The sequence below is a fragment of the Pogona vitticeps genome, chromosome 5 (assembly GCF_051106095.1).
Source record: "Pogona vitticeps strain Pit_001003342236 chromosome 5, PviZW2.1, whole genome shotgun sequence".
NCBI lineage: Eukaryota > Metazoa > Chordata > Lepidosauria > Squamata > Agamidae > Pogona > Pogona vitticeps.
The window spans coordinates 29,865,273-29,882,468 of NC_135787.1; the positions used below are offsets into that span (position 1 = coordinate 29,865,273).

At 38.0% G+C, this 17,196-nt stretch overlaps 1 protein-coding gene across 1 annotated transcript in view; it reads left to right on the forward strand.

Moving 5' to 3' along the window:
- The first annotated feature begins 403 nt into the window (after positions 1-403).
- Positions 404-17,196, forward strand: part of MYOZ2 (myozenin 2) — a 38,847-nt gene continuing 22,054 nt past the window's right edge. Inside the window, exons 1-3 of the mRNA XM_020781445.3 lie at positions 404-5,622; positions 6,232-6,333; positions 14,010-14,179. Coding sequence (XP_020637104.3) covers positions 6,249-6,333; positions 14,010-14,179 — 255 coding nt within the window. The 5' untranslated portion in view covers positions 404-5,622; positions 6,232-6,248. The remainder of the gene's footprint in view (positions 5,623-6,231; positions 6,334-14,009; positions 14,180-17,196) is intronic.

Here is a 17,196-nt window from a genome sequence, read left to right on the forward strand (position 1 = left end):
TTGTGTCTTTGCTTTCAAAAACAGCAGCAGCAACTAGGTTCCCCTTGACAATTTTTTGTCCAGTCGTGTTCGACTCTAGGGGTCGGTGCTCATCCCCGTTTCCAAGCCATAGAGGCAGCGTTTTTGTCCGAAGACAATCTTCCGTGGTCACATGGCCAATGCGACTTAGACACGGAACGCTGTTACCTTCCCACCGAGGTGGTACCTATTTATCTACTTGCATTTGCATGCTTTCGAACCGCTAGGCAGCAACTAGAAGAGTCACAAATTTTAAAAAATCAGGTGAAGACAGCACAAAGATGTAACTGCTTGCGGGACATTTTGTGTGTGCGCGCATTTGCTCTTTACTGAACCTTTACAATCATGTAAGTTGATGTCTATGAGTAGTCAAAGCAAAAGCCAAACTTGGTGACATAGAGGTCAGCAGATGGTTTCCACGTGTTCATGCAATCAAAGGAACAGGTAGTTTGGAAAATAAGGAAAGACATCGACTTGATCCTTACCAATAAATGCAGTTCTATACATGAATCCAGAGGAACTCGCTTCTAGGTTTATATGTACAGGATCTGCACAGTAAAGCTAGAATGAAATTTAAATGGATGAGTGAAAAATCAATTGGCCCTTGTACCATCTGAAGCCCGCTAGGCTGGCAAGTAGCATAAAATTATCTGGCTAATTGCAGCAGCAATGCCACAGTTGTAAATCTTTTAATACTGACATGTCAGTGATCAATGACTACAATATATTCAATTTTTTTAAAAAGATCCCCAGTTTATGAACGTGGGATATATTGTGCTTCTGTATCCAAAATGCCAGGAAATGGCCTGATATTGCTGCATAATACTGTGCCCATGTTGCCAGCAGGAAAAAGGATGCCAAACTTTATATAGCAAAGGGCAGCCTGAATGTTGACAACACCAACAGCAGCAGTCAAGATGGCCTCTTCTGCTCACTGCTTTTCAGAAAGTGACACCACACAAGGGAAAATCCTGTAAGCTGACTCCTTTTTTCATCAGTCAACCATGATTTTAAATCATGGATACAATTGACACAAAGGCTTAACAATACTTACTAAGATCAGCAAAATCCAGACATTAGTTGGACACATGCATTTACATTTTAAACAGTTCTATGCTCATGGATTAGGGATGGAAGTTTCAAGTTGTAACAAAACAAAAACACTTTCTTTTTTCTTTTTTGTTCTTTCACTGATTTCCGAAATATAGCATCTTAAATATGTTTTATTTTATGTTTCCTTTTTCCTTTTAATGTTTCTTTCACGCTTCATTTATCAAATCACCTAGGAAAATTCTTATTCGTTAGCATTACAAGGGCTGCTGTTAGCAGCCAACCAGAACATCTAGGATGCAGGGAATGAGGATTTTTAAATAGGACAAGGGTACTGGATTGGTTGGAAACCCCATAAGGGGAATTATTTACTCTTTCTTTGCTCCAGTCAGTCCTTGTGCGTGTGAGAGAGATCCCTGCGCAAGATAGAAAATAGAGCATTTCTGTTGGGAAGTTTGTGGCCATCCTATTAGAATGGAGAGGATTAGTGGAAATGTGGGGAGCTTAGTGGATTGCAGGGCTTCTCAAAGGTACGTGAAGTGAGAAGTCAACAACAAGTGGGTCGGGCAGTGGAATCAGGGAGATGATGAGGAGAGACATGAGCAAAGAGAAGGGAGGGAAATATGAAGGTGAATTAGAGGCAGCAGGCACAGAAATTGCTGAGGGAGATGGGAAGCAAGCAAGCACCACCAGATAAATACTTCCTCTTCTAGAAATTTCTGGATTCAGCCAATAGCAAGGGAGGAAGAAAAAGTGGTTGAGACAAAAAGTGAGATAAGACAAAAAGTGAGACAAAACATGGATTGAAATGTTACCTCTCTCTCTCTCTCTTTCATATAAGTCTGAAAAATCTTACACATGTTTTAAGTTCCATTTTTCCAGATAATTTCTCCCCAAGCCTCCCTCTTTTGCACCGTTTTACTTCTAGGCAAAACAAACAAACAAACAAACAAACAAAACCTTAGCTATATAATTTGTTTGGGGTTTTCTTTAGGGTCCCTGCTTATCTTAATTCAACAACACAGTGTCTTCCTTCTGTTAAAGGTGTTTATGTTGAGATGTGTTTCGGAATTATTTTGTTTGCTTCCTTGTTAGCATGTGATAAGTGGGGTGTGTGGGTGGCCTTTGTAACTGCAGAATAGGAAAAAAGCAAAATGAAATTACTCAAAAGAGGAGGGTGCACAAATATCACAAAAATAAAAAAGCCCTTCTGAAAGAAGCCAAAAGGAAACAAAAGGAAAAGTTGTTGTTATGCACATCCTTCTCATGATATTAATTGACTCTTAGTGATTGACACATCTCAAATTTTCTTTTGAACAGATGCGACATAATTGCATCCCAACTGAAATACACAAATAATATTTCCTTTATAAGGTGACATTGTGATGCTCTCAGTGTGTTTCACAGCTGAAGTGTCTCATTCCATAAACCTTAATTCAATGGACCATAATTGATTTGTTTTCTCAGCCTAAGGCAAGACATTCGTGATTATGTTATTTAAGGTATGTCAGGGGTAACTCATGCACTTTATGGTTGTTTAACACATGGTGATATATATATATAAATCATGGACTGAATATCAAACTATAACTTGGGTCAGTTATAACTAGCTTGCCATTTTTAATGTAGATGGTGAAACTGGTTTTTTTTTCCAGGTAGGAATAATCAGAAGGAGAGTGGACTGATCTATTTTGTTCCACATCTGCAGTGCATTAGGCATGAATGCTTTTCTGAGTGTCTTTGCTGACCAGATTCTAAACATGGATGGCATAGTTAAGGAGTGTTCTTTGTTAAGCTTAAAAGTCAGCAAGAAGTCCATGGAAAGAAGCACCCAATAAATTACATGGGTTTCAGTGCTTCATCAGTCAATGCAGCAATCTGGAGCTATAGTCAAAAAGAAAATAAAACACAAAACCAAAGTACAGTAGGCAATGGAGTGCTGGTATGGACTTTTTCCGTGACTCACATTGTAGGCAAAATACTAAATGGTGATTCAGCTAAATGGAAAGGTGTTGGGCGTAAAGCGGGTCAAGGAAAAGGGCCCAAAAGATGTCTAAAAACATGTCTTTTTTTCCCTCACGGTGAGAGTGGATGCACCTGCAGAATGGCTTGCTAACTGGACTACTTTATGGTATCCACACATGTTTTTACTTAAGTTTTTACTTAAAGTGACCTTTTTCAGAGCTGTCCCATTCCTTTTTGGCATAATAGCAGAGCTAGAGGTTTTTTGGCATGATTTTAGAGCATTCCAAATTAGTCAATTCTGTAGCATATCCAGATGGTTACTCCACGCCAAGGTAGAGCTGTGGGCAATGTTATCACAGGTGACAACCCTATGACATCTTTGGTGGATTGTGGCATTGAAAGGGACAATGAAGAACCCTCGTCCTCTATTTTCATCAACTCTATTGTTTTAAATATTTTAATATACATTTTCCTATTGATTCAGTGCTATTCGAGAGAAATAAAGTACATTGGCAGCATTATGTTTACCATGCTAGGTAAATGCATTACTGTTTCACTATGTCACTTACTTTAACAAAAAAAAAGCGGGAAAGTCACTGCAACCCTCTGAATTGATGGCTGTGGGAAAAGGCAGGCAAGGAGGCAGGAAGGGGGGGTGCCATTAATCAAACAGGCAGCAAATTGGGGTTATCCAGTTTATCTGAACACTTCCCACAGGAGAAAAAACATTGATCAATGTGAATGAAAGGATTGCTCAAGTGAGAGATAAAACAGATTGCATTAAAGATAATAACTTTTTAAGCACGATTCATACCTCTCCAACGTCCCCCTTCTGGACATGCCCTTAGTCAGCTGTTGTGTCTCAGGTGTGGGAAACCATTAGTTGCCCAGATTTTTTGGTCAACTCACAAAAGATACAGTGGGGTCTTGACTTAAGAACTTAATCCATAATGGAAGGCAGTTCTCAGGTTGAAAAGTTCTTAAGTCGAATCTGCATTTCCCATAGGAATGCATTGAAAACCATTTAATCCGTATCTGCTCTTTTCGTCCATAGAAACTAATGGGAAGCTGCTATTCCGCCTTCTGCCACTAGAGGGGGATATTTTTTCTTTTTTCCTTTTAACATAAGATGACTTAGCTTTTAAAAAAAGGGGGGGAAAAGAGTTCGTAACTCGAATCTAAGTTCGTAAGTCGAGTCCATATATTCCTATGAGAACGGTTCGTAAGTCGAAATGTTTGTATGTCGAGCCGTTCGTAAGTCGAGACCCCACTGTACAGCTAGAATGGCCAATGGTGAGAAAGCAAAGAAGTTATGGCCCTTAACATCTGGAGAACCAAATGCTCCTGGCTCCTGTTGTCATAAAAATATAGAGCAACATTGTCCAGTATTGATTAAATAACTGAAAAGTGATTATTAGGGAAGCATGGTTCCAGACATCAATATAACACAGTAGATCAGTTCAGATTATTATTTTTTTAAAAAAAAGTAATTACTTTCCTTATCTGCCAAAGCACAGCCGCATGATAACTAGATACCAGCTGTTTAGCCCCCAATACCTGTAGTCAGCTACTCAACTTTTTTCTTTTCTAAAGCAGCTCACTAAGAAACACAAAGTATGAAATACCATGGCTGAAATCCTGTTGCTTAGCATAGTTAGCCACATGTAGAGTAGGCCAATTGAATCAATTGAACTTAAGGAGGAGTGGCCTCACCAAATCCCTATGATTCAATGCATAGGCTCTAGTTGTGGCTTACTACACTAAGCAACAGGATTTCAGCCATTTTACTAAGAATGGGTACAAAAGAAAGCAGAACCTCTCAGCATGGGTAGTGATATAAAACTTAATTTAAGATCCGTTAGGTGTCCTTTTAGTCTGTGCAAAGAAAAGAGAAAGGACACAATTTTTGTGTGGAATGAAAATATAGAATGTAGACTGTATTTAAAGAACTTGCCAGGAAAAAAAGCATGAGATATGAGATTGTATTCATATCACTCTACCATAAAGACCTTTTTTTCCCCAGCCAGCACTGTAGAACATTAACTGCACTTTTGGTACAGGCACTAACTTTAGTCATTAGCCAGTTTAAAGACACAGTTTTATATTTCAGCAAAGGATTAGTTCGTTCCAGTCCCATCAAATATAGTCTTTGTCACCCTTAGATTTAATTGAACTTATTTTTAAATGGCTATCTCCTACTTATAATATGGAGATTAGCATTCTCAAAGGTGATGATGGGACAAGCTGTACAAGTATGAAGAAGCGCCCTATCAAATATTTAAATAAGCTGGGGAAGAGATAGGGAGGCTTTTGTAGTGTGTGCAGCTGAATCCTTTCTGTTCTCTTCTTTTGCCAGGAAGATATGAGTGGCTGGAGTGTTTGCTTCTATAAATAACTATTTTATGTCAGCTAGATGCCAGTCTTTTTTGAAGAGGGTCAGTCCCCAGTTTGTCTCAGTACTAGGCATCATGCAGACCCAAGATCAAGCATAGAAACCACCACCCAGGACCGGACAGGTCACCCCCATTCATAACAAACTCCATAAACTTCACCCAAAGCACCAGGATCACTATTCTCCAGAACAATAAGGTAAGTCTATTGTTTCCTGAAATAATCTGACATTAAGTGTCCTATCAGCTTGCAACTTGTAAGCCTGCAACAATAAATAAGTGATCTATGATAGCTATCCATCGCAAAAGGTTCAGATGAATTCTCCATTGGCATTGCCACCTATTTAACAGATGCTGCTTCAAAATGCGACTTGTTCCTTGAGCATTCAGCAGCTTTTTAAAAGAAATAGCAAGCATTTTTGCATTTTAAATACTGGGGATAGAAAACTAACTTCAAAGTCAATTGTGGATGGATATATGCATATATTTGCAGAATCTGATACTGCAGTGAGCCCTGCCCATACCTTAACAAAGATGTGCATGCACATTATAAAGCACAGAGGCCCGACACTCCGTATCACATAGTTTATTTAAGGTAATCCAGAAGGTCTTGCTCATTTGAGATTTCATATGCAGTGTTAATACAACATACCTCCATCACAAGAAACCATTGCCAGGATCAGAATTTAACCATTCAGTATTTGTAGATAAGAATAAAATGCAAATCCTGAACCAGTGCTTCTCTTTCGACTGCAAGCTATTGGGTGGAACTCAACAACATTAAATGTGACTTTTCCTCCATCTTTAGTACGAAAATCCCAGCAGATGACTACAATGCTGTCACATGCTGACATGGTCAAGGAGAGGAAGAAGCAAGCATCCGCCATCGTGAAGGAAATCCATAGAAATGGTATAAAGTCAAATCCTGGCTATGGCTGTATGTCTAGTGTCACTCTCTAACCTTTCTTTTTAATCTTTGAGCATTAACTCTCTTACAGCTTTGCCTCTGGGTATGCTGCCATAAATAATCTCATAGGGCTATCATGCTGCCTATGGTAACTAATCCTTTTGTAGTTGCATCTTTTCATTTGAAAGCTATTTTCAGATGAACAACTGTTGTGGAGGAATGAAGTAATCTAACAGCTGATGCACATTCTGCTTGGGATTGACTTTCGGAATATTTTTTGGGGAGGGGGCTAATATGTCTGGATGCCATATTACAGAACTATCCAGATAGAGAAGGTGTGCATCTCTTTGCTTTTAAAACTGTATTTCAGAATACAATCAATCAAGGATATTTGCAACAGACAACTGAGTTTTGGTCTCCACCTCCGCCTACTCAAAGCTGACACTGGTTTTATCCAACCATTCAAGGCATAATTCTAAACTAATCTCTCTTGAGAAACATTTTGCAACAGAGCTTCCAATGTGCTACCCTTTTGCCTCTAGTCTCCTTGCTCTTGGCTGGCTGTACCCATGTCATATCGCCATTCCCTGTTTAAGCATTTCTGAATCTGCTCCTTAGCTATGCTTCAGAGGAATGCTCTGAGATAATATTGTGCTCAGATTCAGAGCAACTTTCAGATATAGCACGGTGTCATCTTCCAATGCACTGTCACAACATTCTCATAATTACTCTGAATGAGCCATTCCAGAACCTTTTCTGTACAATGTTTTCCTTTCACTAAATTTCAGAGTCCAGAATATGTAACATGGAAGCAACTATGAGCAAGTGTGCCAAACTGCTACCTTTGCTCATCCATGCTTTACCTGTGGGAACCGACTCCTCCCATCAACCTAGCCCTCTATGAAGCAATCGTAATATGGGGCCATACATCACAACCCATTCAGATCGTAGCAAAACTACTTGGAAATCTGTGCAAAAACACACCTGCTCTTGAAAAATAAGCCATGAATTTATTCTGCAGTGCATTCTGATTCTTTGTGGGATTTCTGACTGCCTGGGTGTGAAGCAGCCAATTTCATATTTTTGTCTTCACAAACAGGACTACTTGTTTGAATCTTGGGGACATTGTTTAAAAATCTTATCGAAATATCATAAAATGCCAGCTTGGTAGGTCTAATTCTGTACATCTTCTACAAGAAAACATAATTCTTAGGGTACCAAAATGGCCCATCTGCCTGGATGTGTCTTGAGTGCCTAACTAAATGTGATGTGGCAGACCTGTGATCAGATTAGAAATGTAAAAATACCTGAGAAGGTGTGTGTGTTTCCCCAGATGCACAAGTTCATATATTATAACATTTAAATCCCATTTTTTTTCAATATGCTTGCATTACTTAAAGTAGATTGATACACATTTGATAAGATATTCCCATTGCATCATTGACAAATGTAATGCTTCTTTCATATTGGATTGCCAGTGAAAATTTTTTAATCTGGCAAATTGTGGCTGATCAATTTTGTGGCTGATCAGTGGGTCAAAGCAATTAGGGCACTGAGTGGCTTATTGTGACCTCAATATAATCATGTGCATCCAGTCATGCTAATTATTTTAATTATTAAATACTGAGTTGGAAATGGGTCACTAGTGCTGAGAGCACTAATTAAACCTTCTTATTATCCCATAATTTCAGTTTTTAGAATGGGTATAACTACAATAGAAGAATGTACCCTCATTAATCCATCCTTTTCTAAAATTACTGTTGCTCCTTGCTGCTCTCATATTTTATAAGATATATCACCCTAGATCCAAATACTTTCTTTCCCTAATGTAAGGAATATTTTCCTAATGGATTGCGTCTATCAGGAATAATGGAATATTTGCATCCAACCTATGATTTTGAAATGAAAAGCAGAACAGGTTTGTTCAAATACATAGCTCACTACACTTGTGATGGTCAGATTTAAAATGAATCATAGGGTAATCACAAATATTTGATCATATAACCATAATTTGATGATGATGGTGATGATTTTGTGCCTTCAAGTCAATTCTGACTTATGGTGACCCTTTTCAGGATCTTCTAGATAGAGAATACACAGAAGTGGTTTTCCATTCCCTTCTTCTGGGGGCCTCCTGGGACTGTGCAGCTCACCCTAGGCCACATAGGCTGACTATTTTCACTGGAGACACAGTGGGGAACCAAACTCCCTACCTACCTATGGCTCCGTAGCCAGAAATCTTACTCACTGAACTATCCAGCCAGCTATGAGCTATTTTAATTCAGTTTGATTTTTAATTCAATGTGGATTTTGAGGTGAATTCCAGTGGTTAGTCTCCTACAGTGTAGACTGACAGAATGTTGAGTCAGAACTTCTATACATCCCATGATTCAATGGCTCTACTCTTATTGGGACTAACAGTTGAGCTAAGTTCTCACTTTCAATCAAATAATTCCATGAACAAAGCCCGTCCTTTCAAAAGCATTTCACTGTCACTGTGCCTGTGTTCATGTATTTTACCAAGGAACAAGGCAGAATATAATAGCCTTTAATAGGCCTGGAAGGTTGTGCCCCAACATTACCAAGTGTCTATCGGCTGGTTTCCACATACTGCTAAGGAGCTTGTTCCCTAGCTACTTGTTCATTTTGATTCAAACAGTAACTTGTAGAGATAGCATTCAATTAGACAGGGGATGCCTTAAATGCTGAAAGATGTGTAATTGTCACAGCAAAATTGTTCATACATTCCCACACTTTGCAGATTAGCTTGCTTCATTTTGTGATTGGTCATTTAGAGGCAAACATTTCCCAGTATGTTTTCTCAAACAAAAGGATTTAAAGTCTCTGGAGCATTAATGTACTGTTTCATTAAATTAAAGTGGTGACTACATAATCTACAATGACTGCTAAATGTATACAGTTTCTATGAATAAGCACATGTACATAAGTTCTTAGCCTTCTTTATGCCCAGGTAACTCATAATTGTAAGTCTTTCCTTAAAATATGCATATAAGATTCTAATCTTAAGCACATTCTTAGAAAATGCTATTGAACTTGCCAGATTTATTTAGGATTAGGCTAGAAATTTGAGTAAAATGGCTATCTCTCTGGAAAAATTACTGATACTATAGAAAATAATATGAATATTCCAAATAGTCCTGAAATATATAGGAGTCAAGACAATGAAAAAAAAGGTGAAAATTATGTATCTTTGTTGTAAATAATTTGTATTGGTAGGATCAAATGGGCAGCTTGCATGAAGCAAACAGTGTATCTATCTAAAGAATATCTATCCAAGGAATGTATTTTATTTTTACGTTTTTATGTGGTTTTCATTTCTTTCCCCTACTTTTTGGATGGTAAAAACTAAGTTACATATATTTAAGTACCTGGCATACATAGGTGGCATATGGTGCAGCAGTTTGCAGAACTTTTAAATATAGGATGTAACTCAGACCTTAATATCTGATCGATACTGGTTCCTGCTGCATAACATCTCATGATGTTCTTAAAAGTATCGCCAGCCTTCAAGAGTGGCTTTTGGCAGACTTAAGAGGGAAAGAGTAGGAAGATCACAGTTCTAAGAGCAGGGTCATTCTGAATATAACCAACTGCTTTGTTTTCTTTATAAAAAAGTTGATTATATTTTTTAAAAAACCAGATACACATTTTTGGAAACTGAGGTCTACAAGTAACAATGGATGTGCACAGTGATAATTTTATGGGGTACCTCTTTTGTTTCTATTTTTTATATATATACAGTATACTGCTCCTTTCATTTTATGCTAAAGGGAAAACCTTTTTCTAGTTTTCATTTTGGGTTTCCTATTCATGTTTCCTGGTAGTCCAAAAGACAGACAGACAGACAGACAGACAGACAGACAGACAGACAGACAGACAGACAGACAGACAGAAAGAAAGAAAGAAAGAAAGAAAGAAAGAAAGAAAGAAAGAAAGAAAGAAAGAAAGAAAGAAAGAAAGAAAGAAAGAAAGAAAGAAAGAAAGAAAGAAAGAAAGCGATATACTGTAGGATGGAGGCACAGACAAGCAGGTAGCCAGCAAAAGCAAACCAAGAGCTCAGCACACATTCTCTGTGTGTGAATGGAATGAATGCTTCAGTCATTCCTTTTCTTCAGGACTGACTGAAGCAAAGAGTACTCCGTCCTCTCACTGGATTCCAGGACCTTCTGAAGATTCAAAATTCCCCACGCCACCAAAACATTCCGGTTGGTTGCTGACAGCCCCCATTGGTCATACCACCATGTCTTTGCAATAGACCGCACAACACTTTTGATTAAGAAATGTAAAATCCAAATTGATATCCATAGGGTGAAAGAAAGGTCTCATGAAAGAGGGAACACAAAACCCCCATGAAAGAAGGTACACAAAACTTTTGGTGTGTCCTTCTTTTGTTAATGTGAAGTATTCGTTTCTTAGATGCTCTCTCTTGGGAATCAACAAAAACAACATGGAAATGAAAAAAAGAGCCTCTTTCTTGTTTTTTGTTGTTTTTTAAATTTGTCCTTTGTAAAAAGATGACAATTTCATCACTACAAGCAACCTGCATTGAATTTCACCCTGGACTAGTTAGAAGTACAACCTGCAGCAAAACATTTTCATACAGTATAAGCTGTTTCCATTCATGATCCTGGTTCCTTTGTTCCACTCCTCTGATTTTTAATTCCATTCCCCACTTCTGAAGTCAGCCATACATAGCCATGGAAATCAAACTAGACTATACTTTTCTAACATTCTTTGCCAAAATACTTCACTGTCAGTGAAAGATGCATCTATTATAGCATATTGTTTCTTTGCCTATATGTCTTTCATTTCATGTGCCTTGTTTTGTGATTTGTCATTAAATGGAAAAGATGGGCTTAATTTGCAAGAGTATGGGAAAAACAAGGTTTGTAGAGTGGTAGAGTCTACCAGATGGGTGGGATATAAATAAATAAATAAATAAATAAATAAATAAATAAATAAATAAATAAATAAATAAATAAATAAATAAATAAATAAATATGCATTCCTCTTAATTGCCACTTTGGCCCAGAATATTAGGCTGATTTGAGGCTATCCACCTACCAAAGTGTCATGTTTCTTTTTCACTAAAGATTTTTAGTGAATCTGCAAATGTTGTGCCTCTTCCAACACTTTGATCTTGTGGGTGGATAATGTTGTTAAGTCTGAAAAAATGAGGTCCTTGAAGGAGTAACCAGAGATGATCTGAGACTATCCACAGGTGTAATTAATTGGAAGATTTATTTAAATCATAGCAGATAAACAGAGAATAAGATTCATGAAATGAAGACACAATATAAAAGAAATCAAAGGAAAATCAATGAATTGTAACATAGTACAATGCAATGATGAAATGAAAAGAGCAAAGCAGAATAACCTGTATTAAAGTATCAAATGAAATCACAGTTATGCAAAATCAGCCACAGTTAGCCATTTATAAAACACTATATTTCCACCAGTCTTCTAGCTGAAATTCACTATGTTATAGCTGTTTGGCCTAAAGACTGAGGGAGAAAGACATATGTTGGAAACAGACCAATAGTTCCAGTGCTGGAAACAATCTATGCCCTGTGAGTTTATCAGTTAGACCTTTGAGGGAAGATTGACTGAGCTATTTCCAAGTCCTCTGTGGAACTCACTACACTTTCTGCTTATACACTAGTGTGCGTAACCTAGTTTAAACAAAGTTGGAGGAATTACATAACAGGTTGCTGTGAACAAAGGTGCTAAAATCATAATTAATATCATTGTATTTGAAATAGGAAGGGGGGAGTAAAAGAAAACAACAGATAAAATCAAAGATCCCTATTAGCAAGTTATTTACGGTAACTCTTATTTTGTAGGCAAGGCTTAGTCAATTCATTTCTTTTTTTTCTTCTTAAATGAATTTATCTATGAGATCACCCTGGTTTTTTTCACCCCATTTCCCTCTCATTTCCCCTGTTCTCTTCCCCTGTTTTATTCAGGAAACATCAATGCATAAATCTATGCATAGTTTAATCCAAGCAAATAATAGAATCAGTTTTAATTGACAGAAGCCTCCAATTAATCTTACACTTAGCATTTCTGGGAAGCTGCCTAGACATACAAAGTGGTTTGGATCCTTGCTTGAAACACAAAATGGCCAATGAAAGGCAGCACTGAAGCAGAAAGGCAGTGGGTAGCATGTTTCTGAGAGATTAGTCAACTCAAATATTTAACAAACACAAGCAAGCAACTTGCATCATGAGTGGTCAGTTTGCAAAAAACAAAACAAAAACAAAAAACACTCAAATAGACCTTTTATTAAAGCAAACATTCAGTGTAATCCAATGCATGGTTACTCAGAAGTGAAACCCACTGACTTCAGTGGGACTTCCCATCTCTGTTAATTATGCTTAGGATTCAAATAAATTCAAGACTAAATCAAAGGACTTTTAAAAAATCTGAACACATTTCAGGGCTGGGCTGTTGTAAGTGGATAAACAGAAAATGGCTTCATATAGTTTATGGATCATAATTCAGAATATTTATATGAGGGTGTGAAAAGATTTTACTTGTTTCCGTTGTTTTATTTTAAAATTATGCCATTAAAAAAAAACATTAGAGGAATTATTCATCCAAAGGATTAATAATCTATAACTAATGGCCGTGTTTTGGTTGTTTCTGGAATTTTGTATGTCTTCAGATCTTGCTGGATCAAGGCTTTAGATTCAGTAACCAGAAAAGTGACCCCCTAAATGTTTCAGACCTCCACAATTTGTATTAATGCATCGATTAGTTTATCTTATTAACTTTAGTTAAAGGTAAAGGTTTCCCTTGACAAACTGTTCAGTCGTGTCCAACTCTAGGGGGCAGTGCTCACCCCCGTTTCCAGCCGTAGAGCCAGCGTTTTGTCTGTAGACAGTTTCTGTGGTCACATGGACAGTGCAACTAGACATGGAACATTGTTACCTTACCACCGTGGTGGTACCTATTTATCTACTTGCGTTTTTACATGCTTTCGAACTGCTAGGTTGGCAGGAGCTGGGACAGCGACGGGAGCTCATTCTGTCATGTGGATTCAAACTGCTAATCTTACAACCTTGCAGCCCAGGGACTTTACGGTTTAACCCGCAGCGCCACCATGTCCTTTTATTAACTTTACTGATGCAAAATAAGATATCCCATGATTTTCGCACTTTGAAAATGATTGTTTGAAAACATTTTCTGAGCTTTTGCTTGTCACCATGAACTTTCAAACAAGTGACAGGCTAAGAGCAGAAGTTACTTTTTAGAAAATTCTGTTTGAATATCCCATTGCCTGGGTGTATCTGGCCAGAGTGTTTTTTTTTAATGTTTGTTTAAAGTGTTTTACAAAGATCTTTCAGAAATATAAAATAAGAAGTATTTAACTATGGGGAAAACATCCTTTCCTTTCATAAAATGAGATGGTCCAGACTCCAGTCCAATCAGCTTATGTAACTGTGATAGCATATAAAGGATTCTTTCCTCAAGTATAGTGCAATTGCATTCTGTACTTGAGAAATGAGGGAAGTCAAATATTAGTGTGGAAAAGATGTAAGTATACGCTTGACTTTCTTACTGAAATCAGTGGGACTTAGCGTTTAATCTTGACTGGATCATGCTAATAACTTAAAAGATGTTTTAAATAAGCATCGGCTTGTGTTATTTTGCAGAATCCCCTGGTATTGACCTTGGAAAAAAGGTTAGTATCCCCAGAGATATCATGCTGGAAGAATTGTCACTTCTTAGTAACAGAGGAGCACGACTGTTCAAGATGCGCCAAAGGAGATCTGACAAGTACACATATGAAAACCTTCACTTTTTATCTAGCAAGCCAAGAAATGTGAGTATTTTTCACAATTGTTTTTTTCTGCATAATAAAATATGATTGGCTCGGGGCATTTTGTGACCAGCCAAGGCGAATAAAGCTGACCAATCATTTATAGTAAGTTGTCCAGATGATTGATGGCATTACCCCATCAATCACAGTTTCAAGGCCGGCACTAAAAAAAAAAAGAGGACTACTGGGTCACAACACATGATCATTGTTTGCTTTTAGTTTGATATAAACTAAATATTTATTTAGTTTAACCCACCCAGTTCTGCCAGAGTCACTCGTTCCAGCCAGGCTGGGCGGCTGAGGGGCCTAACACTGAGGGAGGTCCGGAAGGAAAGAACGAGGAACCAGGCCTTTTTGGCAGTGGCCCCTTGCCTCTGGAACAACCTGCCCATGGAGATCCGCCTGGCTCCCACTCTGGGTATCTTCAGAAGAAAAGTCAAGACCTGGCTATTTGGGCAGGCTTTCCCTCCTGCCGAATCTTAAATTCACATTTTGCCATCTTGGGTTTATAGTATATATTCACTGGGTTTTTTTAACTGCTTTTAAGTTTGTAATGCTGCCCAGAGTAAACCTTTGGTCTAGATGGGCGGGGTAGAAGTCCAATTAAACAAGTAGACCTTTGGTCTAGATGGGCGGGGTAGAAGTCCAATTAAACAAACAGACAAACAAATATACAGACCTGGTCTAACAACAGCACTTGCTCTGAAAAAGAACTTTGGAAGGTACGGCTTAAAGGTCAGCCTTCCCCAACCTGCTGTCCTCCATATGTGTTCGATTACAGCTTCCAGCATCTCAGGCACAATGGTGGTGGTTAAGAATGCTGTGAGTTGTCCAGCATGTCCCGAGGATATCTGGCTTGGTAGATGCTGACTTACCATTTTAGCCCATTTATTTTAAAAAGACAGGATAGAGTGGCGATAGAACTTGTATCACCATCATGAATATATATTTTGTTTTAGCTGCTGGAAAATGATCTATTTCATCGTTTGATTGTTAGCTGACTAGACAGCTGAATGAATTAAAATTCTAGCTATGGAGCCAGAGGTAGAGAGTTTGATTCCCCATTGTGCTTCCAGGTAGAAGAGCCAGCCTCTGTGGCCTTGGGTAAGTTCCAGAGTCCCAGGATGTCCCCAGAAAAAGGGAATGGGAAACCACTTCTGAGTAATCTCTAGCTGGAAAACCTTGAAAAAGGGTCACCATTAATTGGAATTGACTTGACAGCATGCAATTATTATTCATCTGATTGGTGATTTCTTTTTCATTAATGTTAAAGGATGGTCAGTGTGTTATAGTTCAACAGACTGCATTTTGTCATGTTGTTTCGTTTTAATTTTAAAATTGTCTGCCAAATGATTGCAGATGTTTTCTGAATATAATAAAGATTAGCTTCATCTCAGTAAGAAAATGGTAAATTTGGCCCCAATGGAAAGATCTTTCCTAATTGTTCTAGTTGAAGGGTGGTGGGGGGGGGGTAGGGGAAGGATTGTTGTTCTGATCCTGACTGATGAAGGGAAGAGACAAGAGACAAGTGTGCTACATTCCCAGTAAGTAAGTAACCCAACATGCCTCTGATTTATTACTTAAAAAAAAAAACAAGGAATGTAACTGAGTATTAGGCAAACATTTCCTTTCACCTTTATATCCTAACAGTGGGCCACTAGCATTTTTTTAATTAAGGTGCAAGAACGCTTCTTATACACATGTGCTTGATGTTTCCAAAGGAGTAACCATGTTACTCTGTCTCAGCATATTGGCAAAAATAAAAGGATTGTTGTGGCACTTTTGCCAATGGGTTTCCATGTGAGTTTCTGTAGATCAAAATCCATGTGTTTCCTCTGAAGAACTCATGATGTAAAATATTTGTTAGTGCCCATACCTCCCCCACTTTAATTTTACCTTTGTGTATGCATATCCGTGCCTCAATGAATATCAATACCGTGTTATGACCAGAAGCAGATGATGAACATGGCCTCACTAGGAACTATCACAAATTTCCTAGCACTCAGTGTTGCTTGGGATGATCTGAAATGCAGTACCACAAAAGCAGAAGCAAAGTTTTGAGGGGAAAATCTGAGAACTGCTTGCCACAAATGAGAAACAGATGCACATTTACAACACAATAAAACAGTTGTGCGGATACAGAAAAATCCTTAGTTGCTTCTCAGCCATGTTCAGGATTAGGGGAGGGAAACATCTGGCCTTCCAGATGTTGTTTGGACTGGCTCTCCCACCAGCCAAAGCCAGCATATCCAGTGGGGAAATGTGACAGGACTTTTTAATCAAAAAATCTCTGGAGAACCACATGCTCCCTGTTCCTGTTTTTGGTGGTTCATTTGTGCCCATTACACTGAATTCAGTTTAGTTCTGGTTAAGTTAATGACTTTGAAAAATGGGAGTTCTCCAAACTGAAAGGAAACATGTTAGAGATTTAAGACATCTGGTGTAACAGACAATACTCCAGGAACAAGAATCTCACATGGTTAAGGAGGCCTGTCTGCCATTTTAACAACTGAACCTAAATATTAGACAGAAAGCAAGATAATACTAGCAGTGCCCTTCTGGCCTTTGGAGAAAGAGGCTATAGCAGCCTGAATGGATTCTTCATGGAAGAACCTTCCAGAAAGAAGCAGCAGTAGGATTCGTGTAGGGCATAAAGTACAGTAACTGAAAATCATACCCTTCCTGTTCTTATTGATGAAAGCTTTCGATTGGTGGAAGGAAACTAGCTGGTTTCTAAACAAAGCAAGGAAAAAAATATATGTGTCAGCAAAAGGAAAGAGAAGAGATTGGAACAGGTCAGCCTGAAATGCAATACTTGCTGAGCAAAAAGAATAATGAGATGTTAGGGGGAGACCCATACTACTTTCCAGCAAAACATCATTCATATATATATGAATACAGTATATATATATATATATATATATATATATATAATATTATATACTGTATATATAACAAGAGACAGGTCTTCCCCCTTACAGTCTTTGTGCTATACAGTCAAATAGTTAGCAAAGTGTACA